This window comes from Serinus canaria, chromosome 2 (assembly GCF_022539315.1).
Source record: "Serinus canaria isolate serCan28SL12 chromosome 2, serCan2020, whole genome shotgun sequence".
Taxonomy (NCBI): Eukaryota; Metazoa; Chordata; class Aves; order Passeriformes; family Fringillidae; genus Serinus; species Serinus canaria.
This window is the reverse complement of record NC_066315.1, coordinates 10,817,624-10,835,636: the sequence shown is the minus strand read 5'-3', so window position 1 is coordinate 10,835,636 and position 18,013 is coordinate 10,817,624. Positions and strand designations below refer to the sequence as shown.

Below are 18,013 nucleotides of genomic sequence, written 5' to 3'. Positions count from 1 at the left end.
CCCTGCAGGTTGGGATGTGCACTATCTGCAAGCACATGGGACTATGAAAACAATATTTTATATAAGGAGCTTTGAATTTAATGGCTAAATATAAAAACACTTCTTACTGAACCCAGTGTTTATGACTGAGAATTTTGGTCCCAGTTCCAAAGCAAACAGTATACGGATATCTGCATAATATTCCCTGTGCTTTTACAAAAATGAAGCATGACTCTTCTAAGGGAAACACTCAATTCAATTCTCAAAGACATCTCCTTTTCAAAATAGGATTGCAAGGCTTGAAGTTTTAAGTAACTCAACAACAAGTCTAGAAAGGCCAAAACAGTATCATTCTCACAAACCTAACAACACTGGGGACGGTTATCAGCACTTCATTCATCAGAGTAAAGACAAAGTTGGTTTTTGGGTTTGTTTTTTTCTTTTTTACTTTAAAGTGGAACATAATGAGATGATATTTTAAAAAATCACATGCATCTAAATTCAAAAGCATGCTCAACACTACAGACCTAAAATATGAGCAAGTGCTGCACTCATAGATCTTATGCAGTACAAATTACATTCTGTCTCCTCTGATACTACAACAGGGGCATCTCTTAATATGACAGATGCATCTCAGCAACTTTTTTGGTTTTGTGTTTACTTGGGTATTTTTTTAATTAAAACAAAATAGAAGAAGAAAGGCTACTTCCTACATACAAACTAAACCAGGATTTCAGTCGAACTTAAGGGGAATTGTGAGAAGGAAGAAATGGACACAAAGTCTGTGGGAAGAAGTTAACAGAAGCAGCCAATAAACAAATAACCTTTCAAAAGTATTGCCTCCATAACCTCATCCATATCACAAAAATTAATAGCCTTCTTCCTCTCCTTTCATGTGGCTAGATTTAATTTTTGTTTGTATTAGTTTTCAGTTCGTTCTCACCCAGACAAAACTCTGGTTAACATCCCCTTGGCTAAATTAATAAAAAGTGTCAACAAAAGATCATCAGCCCCCATGGTAATTGAATGCTAGAAGACATTAGATTTTTAATAACTCAAAAAGATGACAGGTATTGTAGGACATTAAAGAAAAAAAAGAAAGAAACAAGCAAAGAGGAAGCAATCTTATGACACTTCAAACTGTGGGTCCCACAGGGAGTTTGGTGTGCTACAACTATTCTCCAAAAAAGCTTCAGCCTCCGCCAAACCCCAGCAAAACTCATTTATCTTGTCACAGGGAGCAGCCGAGCGTGTACTTCCAGCTGACAGCGTGGCACTTCCTCAGCACACACCAGCGCCTGGCCTCCACCATCCTGCTCCCCGCGTGGGTCTCAATCACCAGAAATGCTGCGCTGCTCGCACTCCTCATTAGGCCCAACAGCTGTCTCCCCAGTCACACTGAGACACAAAACTGCTTTGCATAACAATCTGCTGAAATTTCACACATAGGGGAAGGGGGAAAGAAAAAACATGGAAAATGCTGGACCATGAAATGCTGATGCAGAACTCTCGCTGGCAATGCACCAAAACAGAAGTTAACACTGCTCTTTCCGTTTTGATTTGCAACCCAAACTGGGATTTACCATTGAACTGGGAGACAACACATTTTCATGCCCTTGAACAGGCATCTACATGCATAAATCTGTGTGTGGGATGAAAATGGACTAAAGCAGAGCTTTCAGATGAATTTATTCAAGGTAACTGAATACATACAATTACCAACAGTTGTATGCAACCAGCAAAATTTGAGGGCTCAAATTTGCCTGTCATTTTTAACCATAAAACTGAGAAACAAAACCTAAAGGAAGCTCACTTTGGTAACACATTTTCTGCACAAGTTTCCTTTGTTTTAGGGGAACAGAGCATATCCCCACATCAAGCAGTCTGCAGCCTGAGGGGAAGCCAGGAACTGTGTTTAAAACCTCCAGATGTGGACAACCCCACTGCCCATCTCAACAGGAGATGGCACTGGCCACAGGAGGCCCAGGTAAGGAACCCACCCACATTTGAGTGCATTCAGGTTTCAGAAATGCTAAAAGCACTCAATTCCAGCAAGAGCTACACACATCATTCCAAATAATTCCCAAAGTCTGTGGATTTATTTCCAAATATCAGCAGAGCTTTTTTCTGCAACATAAGAAACAGTAAGAGCAAACCATGAAGGAATTACAGAAGCACAGAGCCATTTAGGTTGGAAAAGACCTCAGGTCATCCAAGTTCACCCTGTGATCGAACACCACCGTGTCATCCAGACCATGGCACTGAGTGCCATATCCAGTCTTTCCTTAAATACCTCCAGGGACCATGACTCCACCACCTCCCTGGACAGCCCATTCCAATGTCTAATCATGCTTTCTGTGAAGAAATTCCTCCTAATGTCCAGACTAAACCTCCTCTAGCAGCTTGAGATCGTTTCCTCTTGTCCTGTCTCTTGGGAGAAGAGACTGACTGAGCCACAACCTTCTTTCAGGGAGCTGTAGAGAGTGGCACTTTGACAACTCCATGCCAGTATCAGGTTGGCAGAATGTTAGAAGAGAAAACTGGGAATTCAAGCTGTGCAAGAGAGCAAGAAGTGGTAACTTGGATGGGCTGAATGCATGTAAAACATGCAGGCCCCAGTCTGTCCTGAAACAGATCTATGAAGCAGCACTTAGCAGGGGAATTGAGGCACATTCAGAGTTGGATCTCTGAGCTATCCATTATTAAGGCTGCTAACAAGTCTAAGAAAACCACTGAATTCTTATCATCCTCTGTTACATCTATGTAGTAAAAGCAAACCAAAAGGTTTTGTAAAAATGTCCAGAAGCACTAGAAGCATTTCAAAAAAGCTAACCCTAGAGCTTTGAGTCCAGGCCATAATCTTCATTTAAAGAATATTCAACATGCAAATGTAGGATCAGAACAGTGTGTGAAATGCAAGTTTGGAGCCTTTTTTCAATGAAATGCAAGAGGAAAAAAAAGTCCCTCAGCAGACAAAACAAGGTAGGAATATTAATAGCAATATCAGAACCATCTAGTTAATCAGTGAGGCTTGGGAAGAAAACTGAATGTTTCATCACAAAAATTTTGCATTTCTTACAGAAGCTAGATTGAGATATCCACATATGGGGAATGCCTAAGGCATTCTTTGATGAGAAACAACAGGAAAATGGTAGACAAAGCATCAGTCAAGTCATTAATAACTGAATCAAGAACAGGACTATCTTGAAAAGAACAGACATGTTAGACTGATCAAACACCACTGATAGCATCCAACTGGTTACATTTTGTTTGGCATAAAGGTTTTAACTAAAATCCCAATTTAGTCAAAGGTGCAAAGCCTGCATTTTTAGTACTACATCTACACATGCTTTAACTTCACCAGGAAAGTGTGGTTGAATAAGAATACATAGCAGTGACCTTGTAATATTGGGCATATCTAGAATAAGACTGCTTCCAACAGGGATGTCTAATGGCATTGCTGCCTGGAGAAGAGGCACTTCTCCCCTTGACATGACATGCTCTTTCAAGAACAATGCATTCAAAACAGACACAAATATGAGAATTAAATCTTGCAGACCCAAGAATCTGAGAAAGCCAAATGACCTTGGCAAACCCAAGTGCCCACAAAAACTAAAGCAATTACTAGTCTCCTGAAAGAGAATGCCATTTTGACACTAACTGTCAATTCACTAAATGTCAGAATTCAGCCCAGCATCTTAATCAGCAGCTGCTTAGTAATTTTTGTATTTTTTAATAAATGCAGATTCTTCAGCAAGCACAGGAGTTGGAAAACAAAGTTGAAACAAAACATATTTGCAATTCTCCAATTTTGAAGTTCTCAGGATGAAGCACAACTCAACGTTCAGCTGGCACATTCAGAGGCAGCAAATGAACAGGAACTTTCCCTTCTGGTCTCTTAGAGCCACACAAGCAGAGTGAAAGGAGATGGAATATGCTGCAGTCCAAAAGAGTTATAAGCTCTTTGTAAGAAATAACATAAGATCCACGATCAGCAATTTTTTTCCTGAGTTTGCCCAGAAAGTAACACTCATACAGATTCCACAGCTAACACACATTCATGCTTGATACACTGGCTCAATTTAGCCACAAGGATCAGTAAGTTTAAAAAGCAGTAAAAAAACTTTTTCATTTTTTTTGGGCTAGGACAAAAGTACCCACTCCAATTTATGGGGGTTTTTAAAGCCGAAAATGCATTCAACTGCCATGGCAAAGTGGTGCATAACTATAAACTGAACAACCAAAAAGCACTAACAAAGGATATTCACTTAAGGGTAGCAACCCAAAGCTTCTTCTGAAGATATCACTTTATTCTTTGAAGGATGCTATTTGCAAGTACAGACTTGGAAGTGCTGCATATTTTTTTTCAAGCATTTCAAGAGCAATGCTCCCCAACCACTGTGTACCTCTGGCAGTCATTAAAGAAAACAAAGCCCTTTATTATTTACCAAATAATTTTTCAGCTGCATATAAGCATCAGTATGCTTCAAATGTATAGCAAAGCTGTAGTTTAAACACTGTATGTGAATCCACTAGCTAATAAACATTCTGTTGCCCATAGGGGATGAATTTATTTCCTGTGTTACTAAACTGTCAGAACAAATGTACAAAATCTGTAAAGTACTGGCTAGACCTGTATAGGCTAATTTTAAAATTTTTTTTAAGCTACAAATGGTAAACATTTCCAGCATTAACATTTTACAAGGCTCCACACATCAAGACACACCCCAGCACATGCAGAGTGCTTAAAGGGACAGAAAAACTCATCAAGCAGATATTCAAGAGCTTGCCAATACCAGAGTTACTCAACTAGGCCACTGTGTTGGGAAAAGCAAGGTCTTCACAGCTGGGACAAGATGGGCTGTGCAAGTGTCAGCAAAGGAAGGCACAAGTGAAGTGAAATGAAAACTGCCATGTAGATGCCAGAACCATTTTACTCCACAGAACAAAACCTTGGTTCTGTTTGAAGAGCTCTAATCAATAACCTCTAAATTGAATAATTTCTCAATAGGAGAACAGCTGTTATTATCAATCATGTATTTCAAAGCAGTATCTGTTGGAAAAAAGATATTGGAATATAAGTCACCAGTATGATTTTTGGAGGGTTTAACTCAAGAGATCAAAAGGTAGTGCCTGGATTATAACACAAATGTAATCTTTTCCCAATACTCTGTAAAACTCTTCATATGGGGATGTGACTGGGGATTCACAGCACTAGCAAGACAAATCCCTAATGGTGCACATACAGAAACAGACAATAACAAATATTTATATTTAAGCAAACATCAGTCTTATTTCCACACCATTTCAGATTTTTTTCATCAGTAAAGAATAAGTAAGTGAGATGAGCTGGGGGCATGGCAGATCTAAAGCAGTAAGTGACAAGATACTTTTACTGCTATGTGAGTAGGGCACAGGCAAATAAATCATTTATTGAACTGGAACAGTCATATTCATACACACACACACACACATATATGAAAAATGTAAACAAGCAATGTTTACAGAACTGGAAACTTCCATGGTAAGATGCAAATTCGAAAAAGTCCCCAGCTGAATGCAGACACAAAGGGCAAAAGTACTACCAATGTATTATACTTGGTCTATAAATGTCAAAATATATTGGAAACACACTTTGAGGCATATTAGGTAACTTGTAAATAAGAACAGAAAATACAGGAAAATACAGGAAGTTTCCATAACTAACATAAAAAACAAAGATCTTGAAGATAAAAAAACTGTAAAATGAAGCTGAAGCAAGGCCAGCTAGGGAGGCCCAAACAGTTTAACAGAGAAATTAAACAAGCAACTTATAGAATTTGCCCAGAGGTAAATTGAAATCTTGACCATTGGAACAACCTAACTGGCATAAGCTGGCAATTCTAAAATTACCTCTTAAATCAAAACAGTTATCAAAACAAGCAGCTCAAGACAGACAGGTTGATCACAATGATTCCTTCTGGCCTCACTGGAAGAGAATTTACTTTTTTAAACTGTCTTAGGAATAGATTATAAGAAACACTCTGCTTTTAATAAAGCTATGTTCTGGACACTAAAATGAAAGGTGATTTCTTTTCTCAATCCACTTAAGATACAAATAATCTCTCCCAGATGATGACATACCATCACTTTGACATACAGCACTGCAACTCTTCATTTTTTGACATCAATTAATTCTATAAAAGCTTTCTATACTCTGTCTGTAACAGGGTTCTTTAGTCTCTAAGCACACCAGTTTTAGTTTTCACAAGATAACGAGGCACTGCGAGCCCACCCCGGTGTCGCTCATTAAGGCGAATTAAAGGCGGCTGGGATCGCCCCGCTGCCTCGGGCCAGGCCGGGCGCTCTCCGCGGCGCGGTGCTGCCACCTGCTGGTGAGCGGCGGCAGCGCGGACCCCGCGCCCGGAGGAAGGGATGGCTGGAATGAGATTTTGGGTGTACGATACAATAAACACGGAATGCTGGCCTCGTGATTGAGATGTTTGGCATCTAATTATATTGGCATAGCGCATTAGGGGTTGATCTGGTGAAAAAATAGCTGCTCTTGAGCAGCAGACTCATCAGGTACTATTCAGCCAGAGGGTGTTAAAACTTATGGTTGAGGACTTTAAATCATCAGCGTTAACAACTGTAACATCCAATTTACAGAACTGATGCCAAGGGTCTATCAAAATATTAAATACTTGGCAAATTATTCAAACAGACATTCAGAAAAGCCAAAAAAAAAAAAAAAAAAGGAAAACCAGTTTCTTCTATGCTGCTTAATGTGAAGAGATTGTTGCAGTGTTGATTAGAGGGTAATTTAAAAATATTTTGCCAGTAGGAAATACAATAAAACAACCAAAATAAAATTCCTTAAAGTATGTCTCAACTGCAAAAATATCACACCACCCCCCACACCACCCCCCCCATCCCTCTTCTGTCTGCATTCATCAATGAAAGACCTTCTGTAACAAAATTACCCCTTCCACAAATGAGACCTCAGCAGCCCTGGCCACTGAAAAGTAAAATTTGAGACTGTCACATGTAGGGTGTATTTGGTGAAAAAGCCCATGTCAATACTAAAAACTCATATATTCAAAGTACAAAACAGAGACAGGTGATACAGCAGACAAACACAAAGATGATGAAAAGCTAGAGTAAGAGTGACTGAAGAGGTTGCACAAGGTCTATTCCATTCCTAAACTTTCTGCTAGTTTATAGGTCTCAGCAACAGAAGCCAAAACACCAACTAACAGTTTTTACAGTGTGCACCATCACCCAAGGTCAACTTCATTTGGTCTCAGCAAATATACAGGAAAACACAAATGGCAGTCTTGGTCATTTCTCCAAAAAAAACATCCTGAGACAAAGCAGTTAATCAGCATGGGGGAAAATGCAAGCACCAATGGCTACAAAACTTTACAACTTTACACAACATTCTAGGAAAAGTGATAGAAGAATACAAAAGTGATGAGATGAAACAATTCTAGGATGTAGGCCACAAAATCAAGCTTACTGCTTGATCAGGAGAAGACAGCCACTTATACAGGATGATTGTGAAGCACCAAGTAATTTATCAGGCTCAGGAGTCCAGGGCAGATGGGGTTAAAGAGGTTTTTGGTTATATGTAGGCTAGTCAATAGCTGAGAAAATGAAAAAGAGGGTGCTGCAACTCAGTTATCATGTAAATTACCCCATTAACAAAAAACAGAAATGTGAATAAATACTTGGGGTTTGTATTTTGAGCTAGGATTAACAATCATCTTTTATTCTGAAAAAGGGAGGTGAATTTTTTTCTGAAACAGTCAAGCTCACATATTCACATGACAAGAAAAGATTTGCTTCCTTGGGTAAAATATTTCCAAGTTACACCTGCATTTTCCATGTATCAGAGCTCCAAAAACCAGAAAGTTAAGTAAACACCAGAACTCAAATTCTCAGGACTACATTTGTCCATATTCAATAGTAATCAGTGTAACAACATTAAGCCTAAACTGGTAACTAAAAATGTTACATCAGAATCACTGTTTTGACAAAACATGGCAATCAGAGCCTGTACTTTTATTTCTTATTTTATGAAAAATTAGAAGCTTTTAAGAGAAAAAATTAATCTTTTTTTATCCACTGGTTTCAAAGGAATAACCTTTACTTCACAGTGAGTATCAAGACAAGCAGAGGCAATCTGCTAGATCCACTGCATTACAGCAATAACCCCAAACTGCAAGCATAACCAATGCCAAAAAGAACCTCACACCCTAAATCACCTTTAATTGTAACAATTTTTATCAAGACTTACCATATGAGCAACAGCACACCAAGAGCCCTGGCTGCTGTTTTGGAAATTATGTACTGCTGTGCTGCATTTGAAGGAGGACAACTGGGGGTTTCTTTGAAAATCAGTCTCACAAAGCACGAATGAACTCAGCACCTCAAAAAGGCACACAGGAATAGTTCTGGACAGATTTGCAACTTTTCAGACTTGAAGCAAACCTGTGAAGGAGCTGTCACTTACTCTGTGTGGCCCTGAAAGACATTCACAGAATGGATAGAAGGATCTCTGAAATCCCACAGGCGGAAGGTGGTGTCGCGGGACGATGTCACCACGAGGCGCTGGGTGGGATGCGTACAGCAGTGCGTGAGCTCCTGGTCGTGCCCTACAACAACGAGAACGTCTAAGGTAATGAAAATAAGACTTTTCATTTCCACATACACTGGGAATGAAATGCTGATGATTTTTTCTCTTTTTCCCAAACAGAAAGGAGTAATGGTCATTCTGAACTTTAATCCTGTTACTGCTGTAAAAGTTTGGGAATGTATTTGAAGGCAAAAACCATGCCACTTATTTCACATTCAGTAGTGTAGGTTATTGCTGCTTAACACACCATGAACACAGCAAAAGCCTTTTGCAAGAGCTAAAATTTGGGTACATTCAATTTAAACAACTATTTTTTTCATAGGTTAAATCATAAAGTAGAAAGAAGACAAATTCATGCTCAGAGGATTTACAAGACTGCATTTTTTAAAACTATAACAACACTGAGCAGTAGATGGTACACACTCACATTCTGCTCCAGAGAAACAACTTTCTTTTCTCAATGTTTTAGTATCAACAAATAATCCCTCATAATCCACAAACCATCACTTTAATTTTTTTTTTTTGCAAGTGAACAAATACCTGTAAGAGAATGGACAAGTTCAGAAGTCTCTACATCATACAGATTTGCTGTCCTGTCCCACGAGGCTGTCACAGCTTGCTTCCCCCCAACAAGCCAGTCAGCTGCTATGACCACTCCTTGGTGGCTTTTCAGTGAGGTTAATGGGGCTCTGACAGTGGGGCAATCACTGGAACCATCTCCATCTCCATCAGGTTCATCTTTATCTGAGATTTCAACTTCATCTTCTCCAGACACTTGCTGTAAAATGCAAGGTAAAAAAAGATATAGAATAAAAGGGAAAGAATGTCTCTAAGTTACATTTTGCAGTGTAAATGCTTCTCAATCCCCCCAATGTGAATGTGGGTAAATTGATTCTGCTGCACCCAGCCTATTCCACTATCACAAACTTAGTTGAAGGAATATAACCAGTAAGTTAGCTGCAGTTTTAATAACTTCTCTGCTGATGTGCAGCTGAGGGAACTGGAGTTGTTCAGCCCAGAGAAAAGGAGGCTCAGAGGAAAGCTTGTTGCTCTCTACAACTCCCTGAAAGGACAGTGCAGCCAGGTGGTGTCCATCTTCTCCCAAGGAACAAGTGATAGGACAAGAGGAAGTGTCCTTAAGTTGTACCAGGGGATGTTTAGACTGGATATTAGGAAAAATTTCTTCACCAAAAAGGTTATCAAATCAGGGAAGTGGTGAAATCAACATCCCTGGAGGTATTTAAAAGATGTGTAGATGCCACCCTAAAGGACATGGTGTACTGGAGGGCTGTGCAGTGCTGGATTAACAGCTGGACTGGATGATCTTAAGAGATTTTTTTCCAATCTGAATGATTCTATGTTTCTGCTTCATTTTAAAATCTCCTCCAAATTCTTTAGCTCTGAGTATCAGTCCCCTTTACTGTCTGGTAAGTGTATTACCCTAGAGTTTCATTGCAGCACAATATCAAGGGACTTCTTTCAATTTTTGGAGGTAGAAAGCATCTAACAAGACACTGACTATGTTAATCTTTGGGAAGACAACAATTTACAGACATATTTTTATCCATTAAAAATCAAATCATTACAGCAATATTTGTCTGTTGGTCAATACACAGTCATCATTCAGTGCTGATGTAAACTGGACACAAAATAAATTCTTTTGTTCATCGCTAAACATCATTCTCTGAACTCCTTTTATACTTACACAAGACAAAAACATCTTTCTTTTATGTTACTTGGGGGTGGAAAAGTTAACATTTGTATTTTCTTTCAAAATGGAAATGCCAAATCAAATAAACTGAATCAAACATTTTCCATTCAGAAATCTATCTCATATTACACAGTCAACTCTTGCCCCTACTTAGCCTACTGAGAAGCTCATGCTATAAACTATGTTTTCTTCACAATTTAGTAAGGGTGCTTTTAAGTAAAATAAGCATTTGACAGGTTTATACTTTAAATTAAATACTGACTAAATAACAGCCTGGGGACAACAAAATCAGACAGTGTGATGTGTGCTGGCAAGGGTTGATTAGAAATCAATGAAGACTCAAATTACTCAAAAGAAAGACTGACGGTAAAGACTCAAAATTACAAGTCTTTACCATCAGTTTTCAATCCACAGCAGCTATAGCTAATAGTGGTGCCTCAGTAAGTTGGGCTACAAAAATTTAACCAGTTTAAAAAGAACTTCATTATTACAAAAAAGAAGTTATTTGACTGTACATTTACAGAACATTTACACATTTACTACCTTGAACAAAAAGTCAATTTGTCTACTTGAAGCTGTAAATTCTATTCTGCACCAAATGCTTTTGAAAATATGAAGCGAGTCTATTTTCAAAGAAAAGCTGAAATGCAGCTGATAAACTAAAACCTCAAAATCCCACCTTTGGCACTCCTGAAATCATGTAACTTTTTAATTATGTGTAAATTTAACATTCAGTCGTATCATAAAGCCTGTATCTGATGAAACTGCTGTGCAATTAGTTTAGTTGCAGCAAGATGATTGCTTACATTGCTGTCTGCAGTTGGCTGAGGTGTAGGCAACTGTACTATGTATCTCCAGATGTGAGCTGTCTGGTCTCCAGATGCTGCACAGGGCAAGAGAAGCAAAAAAAGAGAGAGAGAGAACTAAGAATCTTTCCATGGACAATAAAAACAGGCTTTAATATTACATTTAGCAATACTGTCTAGGTTGTATCTTTTGCTAACAGAAACCAGTATGAACTTGATGGTAAACAAGTCTCAACATCTCAAACATAACTCATTATGCAAGATATAAGCAGCTACCAAATGAATCACTCTTACAGTGAAACATGCACTTGAATACTACACATCAGAACTTGAGTTTCACCACTGCTCAATATGTAGCATTTGAAAAAGGCACTTAATACATCACCAGATATGCATTTACTATTTCTCAAAACTGGGGTTCTTTATTCAATGATTTCTTCCATTAAATATTTTTATCATGGTTTTAATGAGAAACCCAAAATAGTCAAGTGTGAAGCTATTCCTCTTCTGCCTTAAAGAACTCAGCTTAACTAGTGGCAGTTTACAGCTCAGAAGGCACCATGTGATTTTAACTCCATCTGTTTTAAAACAGACTTATTCATTATTAACTAAGGACAAACTCAAGATTGTCCTTGCTACAGTCAGAACAAACATGTTCTAATCCTGCAGGATTAGAACTGCTCTCCAGCCACTCCTCTCCCAACATTACTTGTGCTCAACATTACTCTGTTTTAGCTGCAGCATCTGGCATTGGAACTTGTTAAATTTCATCCCATTAATGGGATACCACCCAGTGCTCTCACTTATTTGGATCCCTCTGAAAGGCGTCCTGCCCCTCATGAGAATCAGCAGCACCTCCCAGTTTGGTATCACCAACAAACTTGCTAATAATGCATTCAACTCCTGCATCCAGGTCATAAATCTACTGATAAATCTATAGAACAGGGCTGGCCCTTGAATTGATTCCTGAGGAACACCACTGGTGATCCTTTGCCAGGCAGACACAGCCCCATTTATTGCAACCCTTTGAGCTCTGTCCTTCAGCTAGCTGCCCAGCACACCATGAACCAGCTCATCCCACAGCTGCACAACTTGTCCAGAACAAGACTGTGAAGGACAGCATCAAAATCCTTACTAAAAAGTAGAAAAATTTAATCCACCACATCTTCATCCACAAGGAAGGTGACCTTATCCTAGAAGGCCATCAAATTAATTAAACAGGACCTTCCCTTTGTGAACCCACATTGACAGTGCCTGATGACTGCATTATTCTTTAAATGCCTTTCAGTAGTACCCAGTATAATCTCCATAATTTTTTCAGGAACTGAGATTGGATTAACAGGTAGTTCCACTTGTCTTTCCTCACACCCTTCTTGTAATATTGGAGTAACACTAGTCAGAAAGGACCTCTCCAGACTCCCAAGAACTTTGGTAGGTAATCAGGAGGTATCCTGCCATAACACCCACTAGTTCTTTGAGTACTCTGGGATGAATTCCAGAACATTCACCTGATGTATGATTCTAAGTGTCTGGTTTGGAGCAGACAAGCACAAATGACAATATGACATGAAAAACACAGATGGCAAGATCTAGCTCTGATTTGTTATGCCTTCAAATGTAAAAATAATTCAATCAACAAGGATGCTGACAAGCAATAGGGAGAGAGGCTACAACCAGAACAAACTAGCAAATCACCCTTATTTTTCATCAAGATTAACATACTTAACATATGAAAAAACTTTACATACCTGTAAGAGCCACTTGCTCAGTGGGATGAAACTTTACAGAGTTTACTGTATGAAACAAAACAAAGTTTTAAGTTAGTATAGTAAAAGAATTCTTTCACAATATTTTATCATTAAAAGCATTGAAAAATCAAGTACTCTTAAGTTTTCATCAATTTTTGGTAGTAATCTGTTAGGTGATATGAAAGTGTAGTATCAATGAAAGCAGCTACAATTGAAACAACTGAAAGCAACTACATAGAATAACACATTTTCTAGCAAGTTATTTCCTGAATCCAGTACAAGTGGTTCATGTTAGAGAGGATAGAAAAAACACATTCAAATCATATGTAAGCTGACAGGATAATGCTCTGGAATTCCATACAGAGAATTCAAGCATTCATAATTATTTCTAACTCAGCGAAAACTTACTATATATTACCATCAACATCTTGCTTAGCATTGCAAGAACAAATGCCTGAAAACCTGATGCAAGTAATACAAATCAGATTTCAGTCCTGAAACCATATGTAATCAAAACAGGATGTCCTGCAAGAATTCTATCAACTAACAAAGCTCTTCATTTCATTTTATTTCAGTGCATAAGATTCATTCAAGACAGAACTAAGAACTCATTTCCATCCATTATACAAGTAATGTATGTAGTTATATAAAATGTATATACAATACTATTTACCTTTTGTTTTTGTTCAAACACAATTGTTTAAATACAGGTTAGAACTTCTTATTTTCATACTTATCCAAATACCAATTTTAAAAGAAAACTACCAGCATGAAAGTTCAAGTGAGTGAAGTTTTCAAACATGACTTTATAGAACTTAGAGGTCCATGCACCAAACAACCTGAGATATCTGAATGCATTAACATGCCACCAGTTGTTTCTATGCATTTATCTTTTTGCAGTAGGAGCTAGAAGTCTTGTAGCAGGAAGCAAAAGTACAACTCACAACTGAAACAGTTCTAGAGAATTTAATTCTATTTGTACCCTTGCCACAAAGTTCATGTGATGTGATGAGTTATTACTTAACCAAACAATCCTGGTCAATAACTGGGTTCCTCACATTCCCAGGGTATGATCACTCAAAGTGCTCAGGTAACAACAGCAAGTTAAAGCTATGGAAAACTTCTCAAGTTTTGGACTTTAAAATCCTGTACTCTAACTCATTAAGAGGCAGAAGGGCATTAATCAAGTTCCTATCAAATTGGACACCAAAAATTAACATCAAAGACATTCACTGCATTGCACCTCCCCACCCAAAGAAGGGTTTAAAAAACAGGTTTCCACAACATTCATACTGGTATAAAGAAAGAAAAACACCTATATTTAATTAACTGTCTAAAAAACAAGATCTTTGTTTTTTAGACAGTTAATTAAAACAAGATCTATGCAGCAGATTATATATGAGATCTTAAACAAAGAAGTGCAAAAAGACATTCACCTAGCATCTGTAGTTCTAACCCAAATATAACAGAGATCCTGCAAGACAGCTAATTTCTGATTATATAAGCTTCTTTTGTTCTCCACATGCACAAGACCACAATGAGTTATGACATTTAACTTCTGAGTGTCGTAACTGTGCCTGTAAATTTCTTTATATGGACTTGTTTATTCATTTAGCATTTGCAGAACTGTCTTAATGTGCCTCTCCAATAAAGAATCACATTACAAAACCTTCTCTGTATGAAAATTAGTGGAACTTCACGATTGACTTGTTAATGATGTTGGCCAACCTGCAAGTGAAACCACAATAAACATTTCTGTAGCTGGCCAAAACACATTTCCCCCTCCCATGCTCTGTTCCCAGTTTTCACGACATGCCCTTATCTTACCTGAGCCAACATGCCCTACATACTTGACAAGGCACTTCCCTGTTTCTATGCTCCACAGCAAAGCAGTGTGATCTACAAAGATTAAAAAGCAGCTGTAAATAGTTAAAAACATATGTTTTTCATTTTTACCCTTTCAACAAACAAGTTATCTTCCACTGTAGCACATACCATATGAAACAGATTTTAAATACAGAACTCTTGACTACCACCTTATATACAAAACCTTATACATTTTCTTATCATTGTACACATCTCCCCCAAAAAGTAAAGGTGCTGTCCTAATCAGATTAATTTGCAGCAAGGCAAATTGAAAGGCAAATTCTGTATAATGCTCCAGCTGTGTATCATGAGACTCAAAAACAAAAAGAGAAAGCATTCCATGGTGAAAAAGGCAGCCACTACAAACAGGAATTCTAAGCACAATCTATTTACTTCCTGCATGGAAATCCCAAATGCATACAGGTCACTGCAGTACACTAAAAAAATAATTTAAAAAGGAAATCACTCCAAATGCCACTCCCTTATCCTGCCACACCCAAAAATAAATAATTAATTCAAGTATTTAAGTGGGTAGTACCTTAAAGCTGAATTGGAGAGTGGTTTCCAGGTTAAATCAGGACAAAGACAAGATGCCCCACACAAAGACCAAATGTGCCCCCTCAGCAAGCCCATTAAAATTGTAACAGTTCAGTTCAAGAAGCAGAGATTCCTGGTCCATAAATATTAAAGCCTAGTCAATACCTTCAGGTTCTCTTCCAGCTTCAAAAGAATGTCACTTCAAATTGACTGATTCTATCTGATTATTATTTGTTTTCCTAATAATTTTCCAAAACTACACAAGTCTATACATTGGTTTTTTTTGGACTATAATAGATTTAGTGATTTTTTTCATTAGTACTTGTACCCCCTCAAGTGGAAGGAATAAATCTAATAATTTTCAGTCCTATTTACTTTAAGATTTTTAGCTGCCCCTGTGTTCTGAGGCAAAAGACAGAATGCAAGAATACAAGAATATGCAAACTATGACCACATGTACAGCTTCTATAAAACAAGGACTAAACAATACTAGGATAGAAAACCTGCAGGGATCTCTGCATCCAGCCATATGGAATTCTGTGCCAGAGGCCTCCCCAAGCAAGCAGCTCCCCATCCCACCCACTCACCCCACCCAACATGCCAGAGCTGGCTAGGGAGAGTGTGACCTGCATGGAAGCGAACTGGCACACACTTTAGGAAGACCAACAAGTATGCTTGAACCTTCTAAGTGAAAGGAAATTCCAATTTTAAGAATTTTTCAGCTTCAGAGCTTCTTTAAAAGGACTCTTTCAGTGTGAAGCTCAGTTTTTGAGTACGCTTTGGATCTGTATTTGCTATAGCTTAGGGACTTTACCAGAATTTTCTAAATATTCAAGCAACACAAAACTTTACCAGCAGATGCAGTTCCCAACACCACTGGCTGAGTTTTCGCGACACTGACATCCCAAATACCATCCCTGTGGCCAACATATTCCTTTACCAGCTGACAGATTGCCCTTGATGTTGTAGTTTTAAAACTGGATACAATCTGAAATAGCAGAGACACCAACATTTTTTTTTCCACATCGATCCAAGATTAGGTAATTATCTCACAAATAAAAATAGATATCAACTTTTCCATGATTCTTTAATATTCTGACAAATCACTGCTGTCAAAAATGTGACATTTGATGGTAGGAAAGTGAGTTTGGATGCAAACATACCTCTCATTTATTTTTTTCTTCTTTTTTAATAGCAGCTCTTTTACAGAATGCAAGACAAACTATTTTGTACTACAATGATGCAATCTTATTGGAAAAATGAGTTGTACAATTGCAGAGTGCATTTCTCATTCAGTCTGGGCAAGGATTTTAATGGGAAAAAAAAGAAAAAGAGCAAACCCAGCAAAAGACCTTAAAACTTTCCTTGCCTACTCCCAAACAAGTACATCTGATAATTCAGACAGTCCCTGCTAGCCAGTGCAATGTCTTTGAAAAAAATGTACTTATTATATAACTCTAGTAAAACCCAGAAACATTCCAATTTAAAACACTCACAGCTGTTTTTCTTTAAAACTGTATGAAGCTAATCAAATCAAACATCAACCTGAGAGCATATGCCTGTTTATTTGTGTAATGAAGCTTTTAAAAATATATGTCAAACTCATCTAAACATTTGATAAGCATGCTCCCTCAAAGTGAAGCTATTAAAGGAAAAACAGAGAAGGCTCATTAAATCCAAATTACTATGTGCATAAGTAATATCAAACAAAAGGAAAAAAAGTGTAGTAAAACAGTAAAAGTACAAGTCACTACAGTGCAGGAATGCTCAAAACACTCAGCATCAACAGAAAGGATGCAAATTGCAAAAATTCTACATTTTCAGATAAAGGGAAGTGCAATATTCCAAAAAAAAAAAAGTTTCTCTTGCTGAACGCTTCCAGAGACAATTGAAACCAAGAGTCGTGAAAGATGGCTTTAAAAAGTTAAGACCACTGTTACAAATATCCAATTTTTACCCTACAAGTCTTGAAGCTTATAACTCTTCTTTGAGAGTTTGTTAAAAGCTTTGTTAAACTGAAAAAAGCCAACTTTGATTTATCAGTGTTTTCCTCAGCATGGAATTACAGGCAGGTATTTGACCAGTTAAATCAAAACCTTTAAATACATCAACACAAATCACATTAAGACTTATCTACAGCTTAGTACAAGTTAGAAAGTTAATTAAGTCTACATTTCAGATACAATAAACTAAGGTTAAAATCCCATTAGTTTCTGGTTTTAAAATAGAAGATCTTAAGTATGTCATTAAAGCAAATTACTTCAAAAAAGATTTTTAAAGCTAAAAGAAAATCTGCAAGAGCATTCCAAACCCTGAGCATGTCAACTCTCCAATGATGAAATGATAATGCCCTATTTGAATTCCAAATTATCAGCTAATATGCATTTTGGTTTCACAGCAGCAGAAGGAATAGTCATTACAGATGCACTGAAAAGAAAATGGGCTAATGGTAAAGATTGTTAGTTCAACCATACTGCAGAGTTTCCTAAATTTTGAACACCATCCTGCAGATACAACTTTCACATTGTATACCATCCTCAAATTGAATGGACTCGTGTATGAGAAGTGGAAGAGCTGAATTAGGTACTAACAGGAAAGGACTAATACAGCATGCAGCTCAAACTCCAAACTTGGTATTTTCCAACTCAGCCTGTGCTTGCATTCTATTCTGTCTTTCTAATGTTCAGTCAAGACCCCATGCAAAAGTTTTCTAGGAGAAGCTATCCCCTACCCATCAACAAACACAGAA

General features: G+C 37.7%; 1 protein-coding gene across 3 annotated transcripts in view; it reads right to left on the bottom strand.

Annotated features, from left to right (window-relative positions):
• Window positions 1–18,013, bottom strand: part of WDR37 (WD repeat domain 37) — a 43,621-nt gene that overhangs the window by 8,000 nt on the left and 17,608 nt on the right. For all 3 annotated transcript variants that reach the window (XM_050970807.1, XM_030229276.2, XM_030229282.2), the window contains 6 exons: window positions 16,117–16,252; window positions 14,689–14,760; window positions 12,862–12,906; window positions 11,114–11,190; window positions 9,137–9,374; window positions 8,474–8,615 (listed from right to left, as the gene is read on the bottom strand). In XM_050970807.1, coding sequence (XP_050826764.1) covers window positions 8,474–8,615; window positions 9,137–9,374; window positions 11,114–11,190; window positions 12,862–12,906; window positions 14,689–14,760; window positions 16,117–16,252 — 710 coding nt within the window. The remainder of the gene's footprint in view (window positions 1–8,473; window positions 8,616–9,136; window positions 9,375–11,113; window positions 11,191–12,861; window positions 12,907–14,688; window positions 14,761–16,116; window positions 16,253–18,013) is intronic.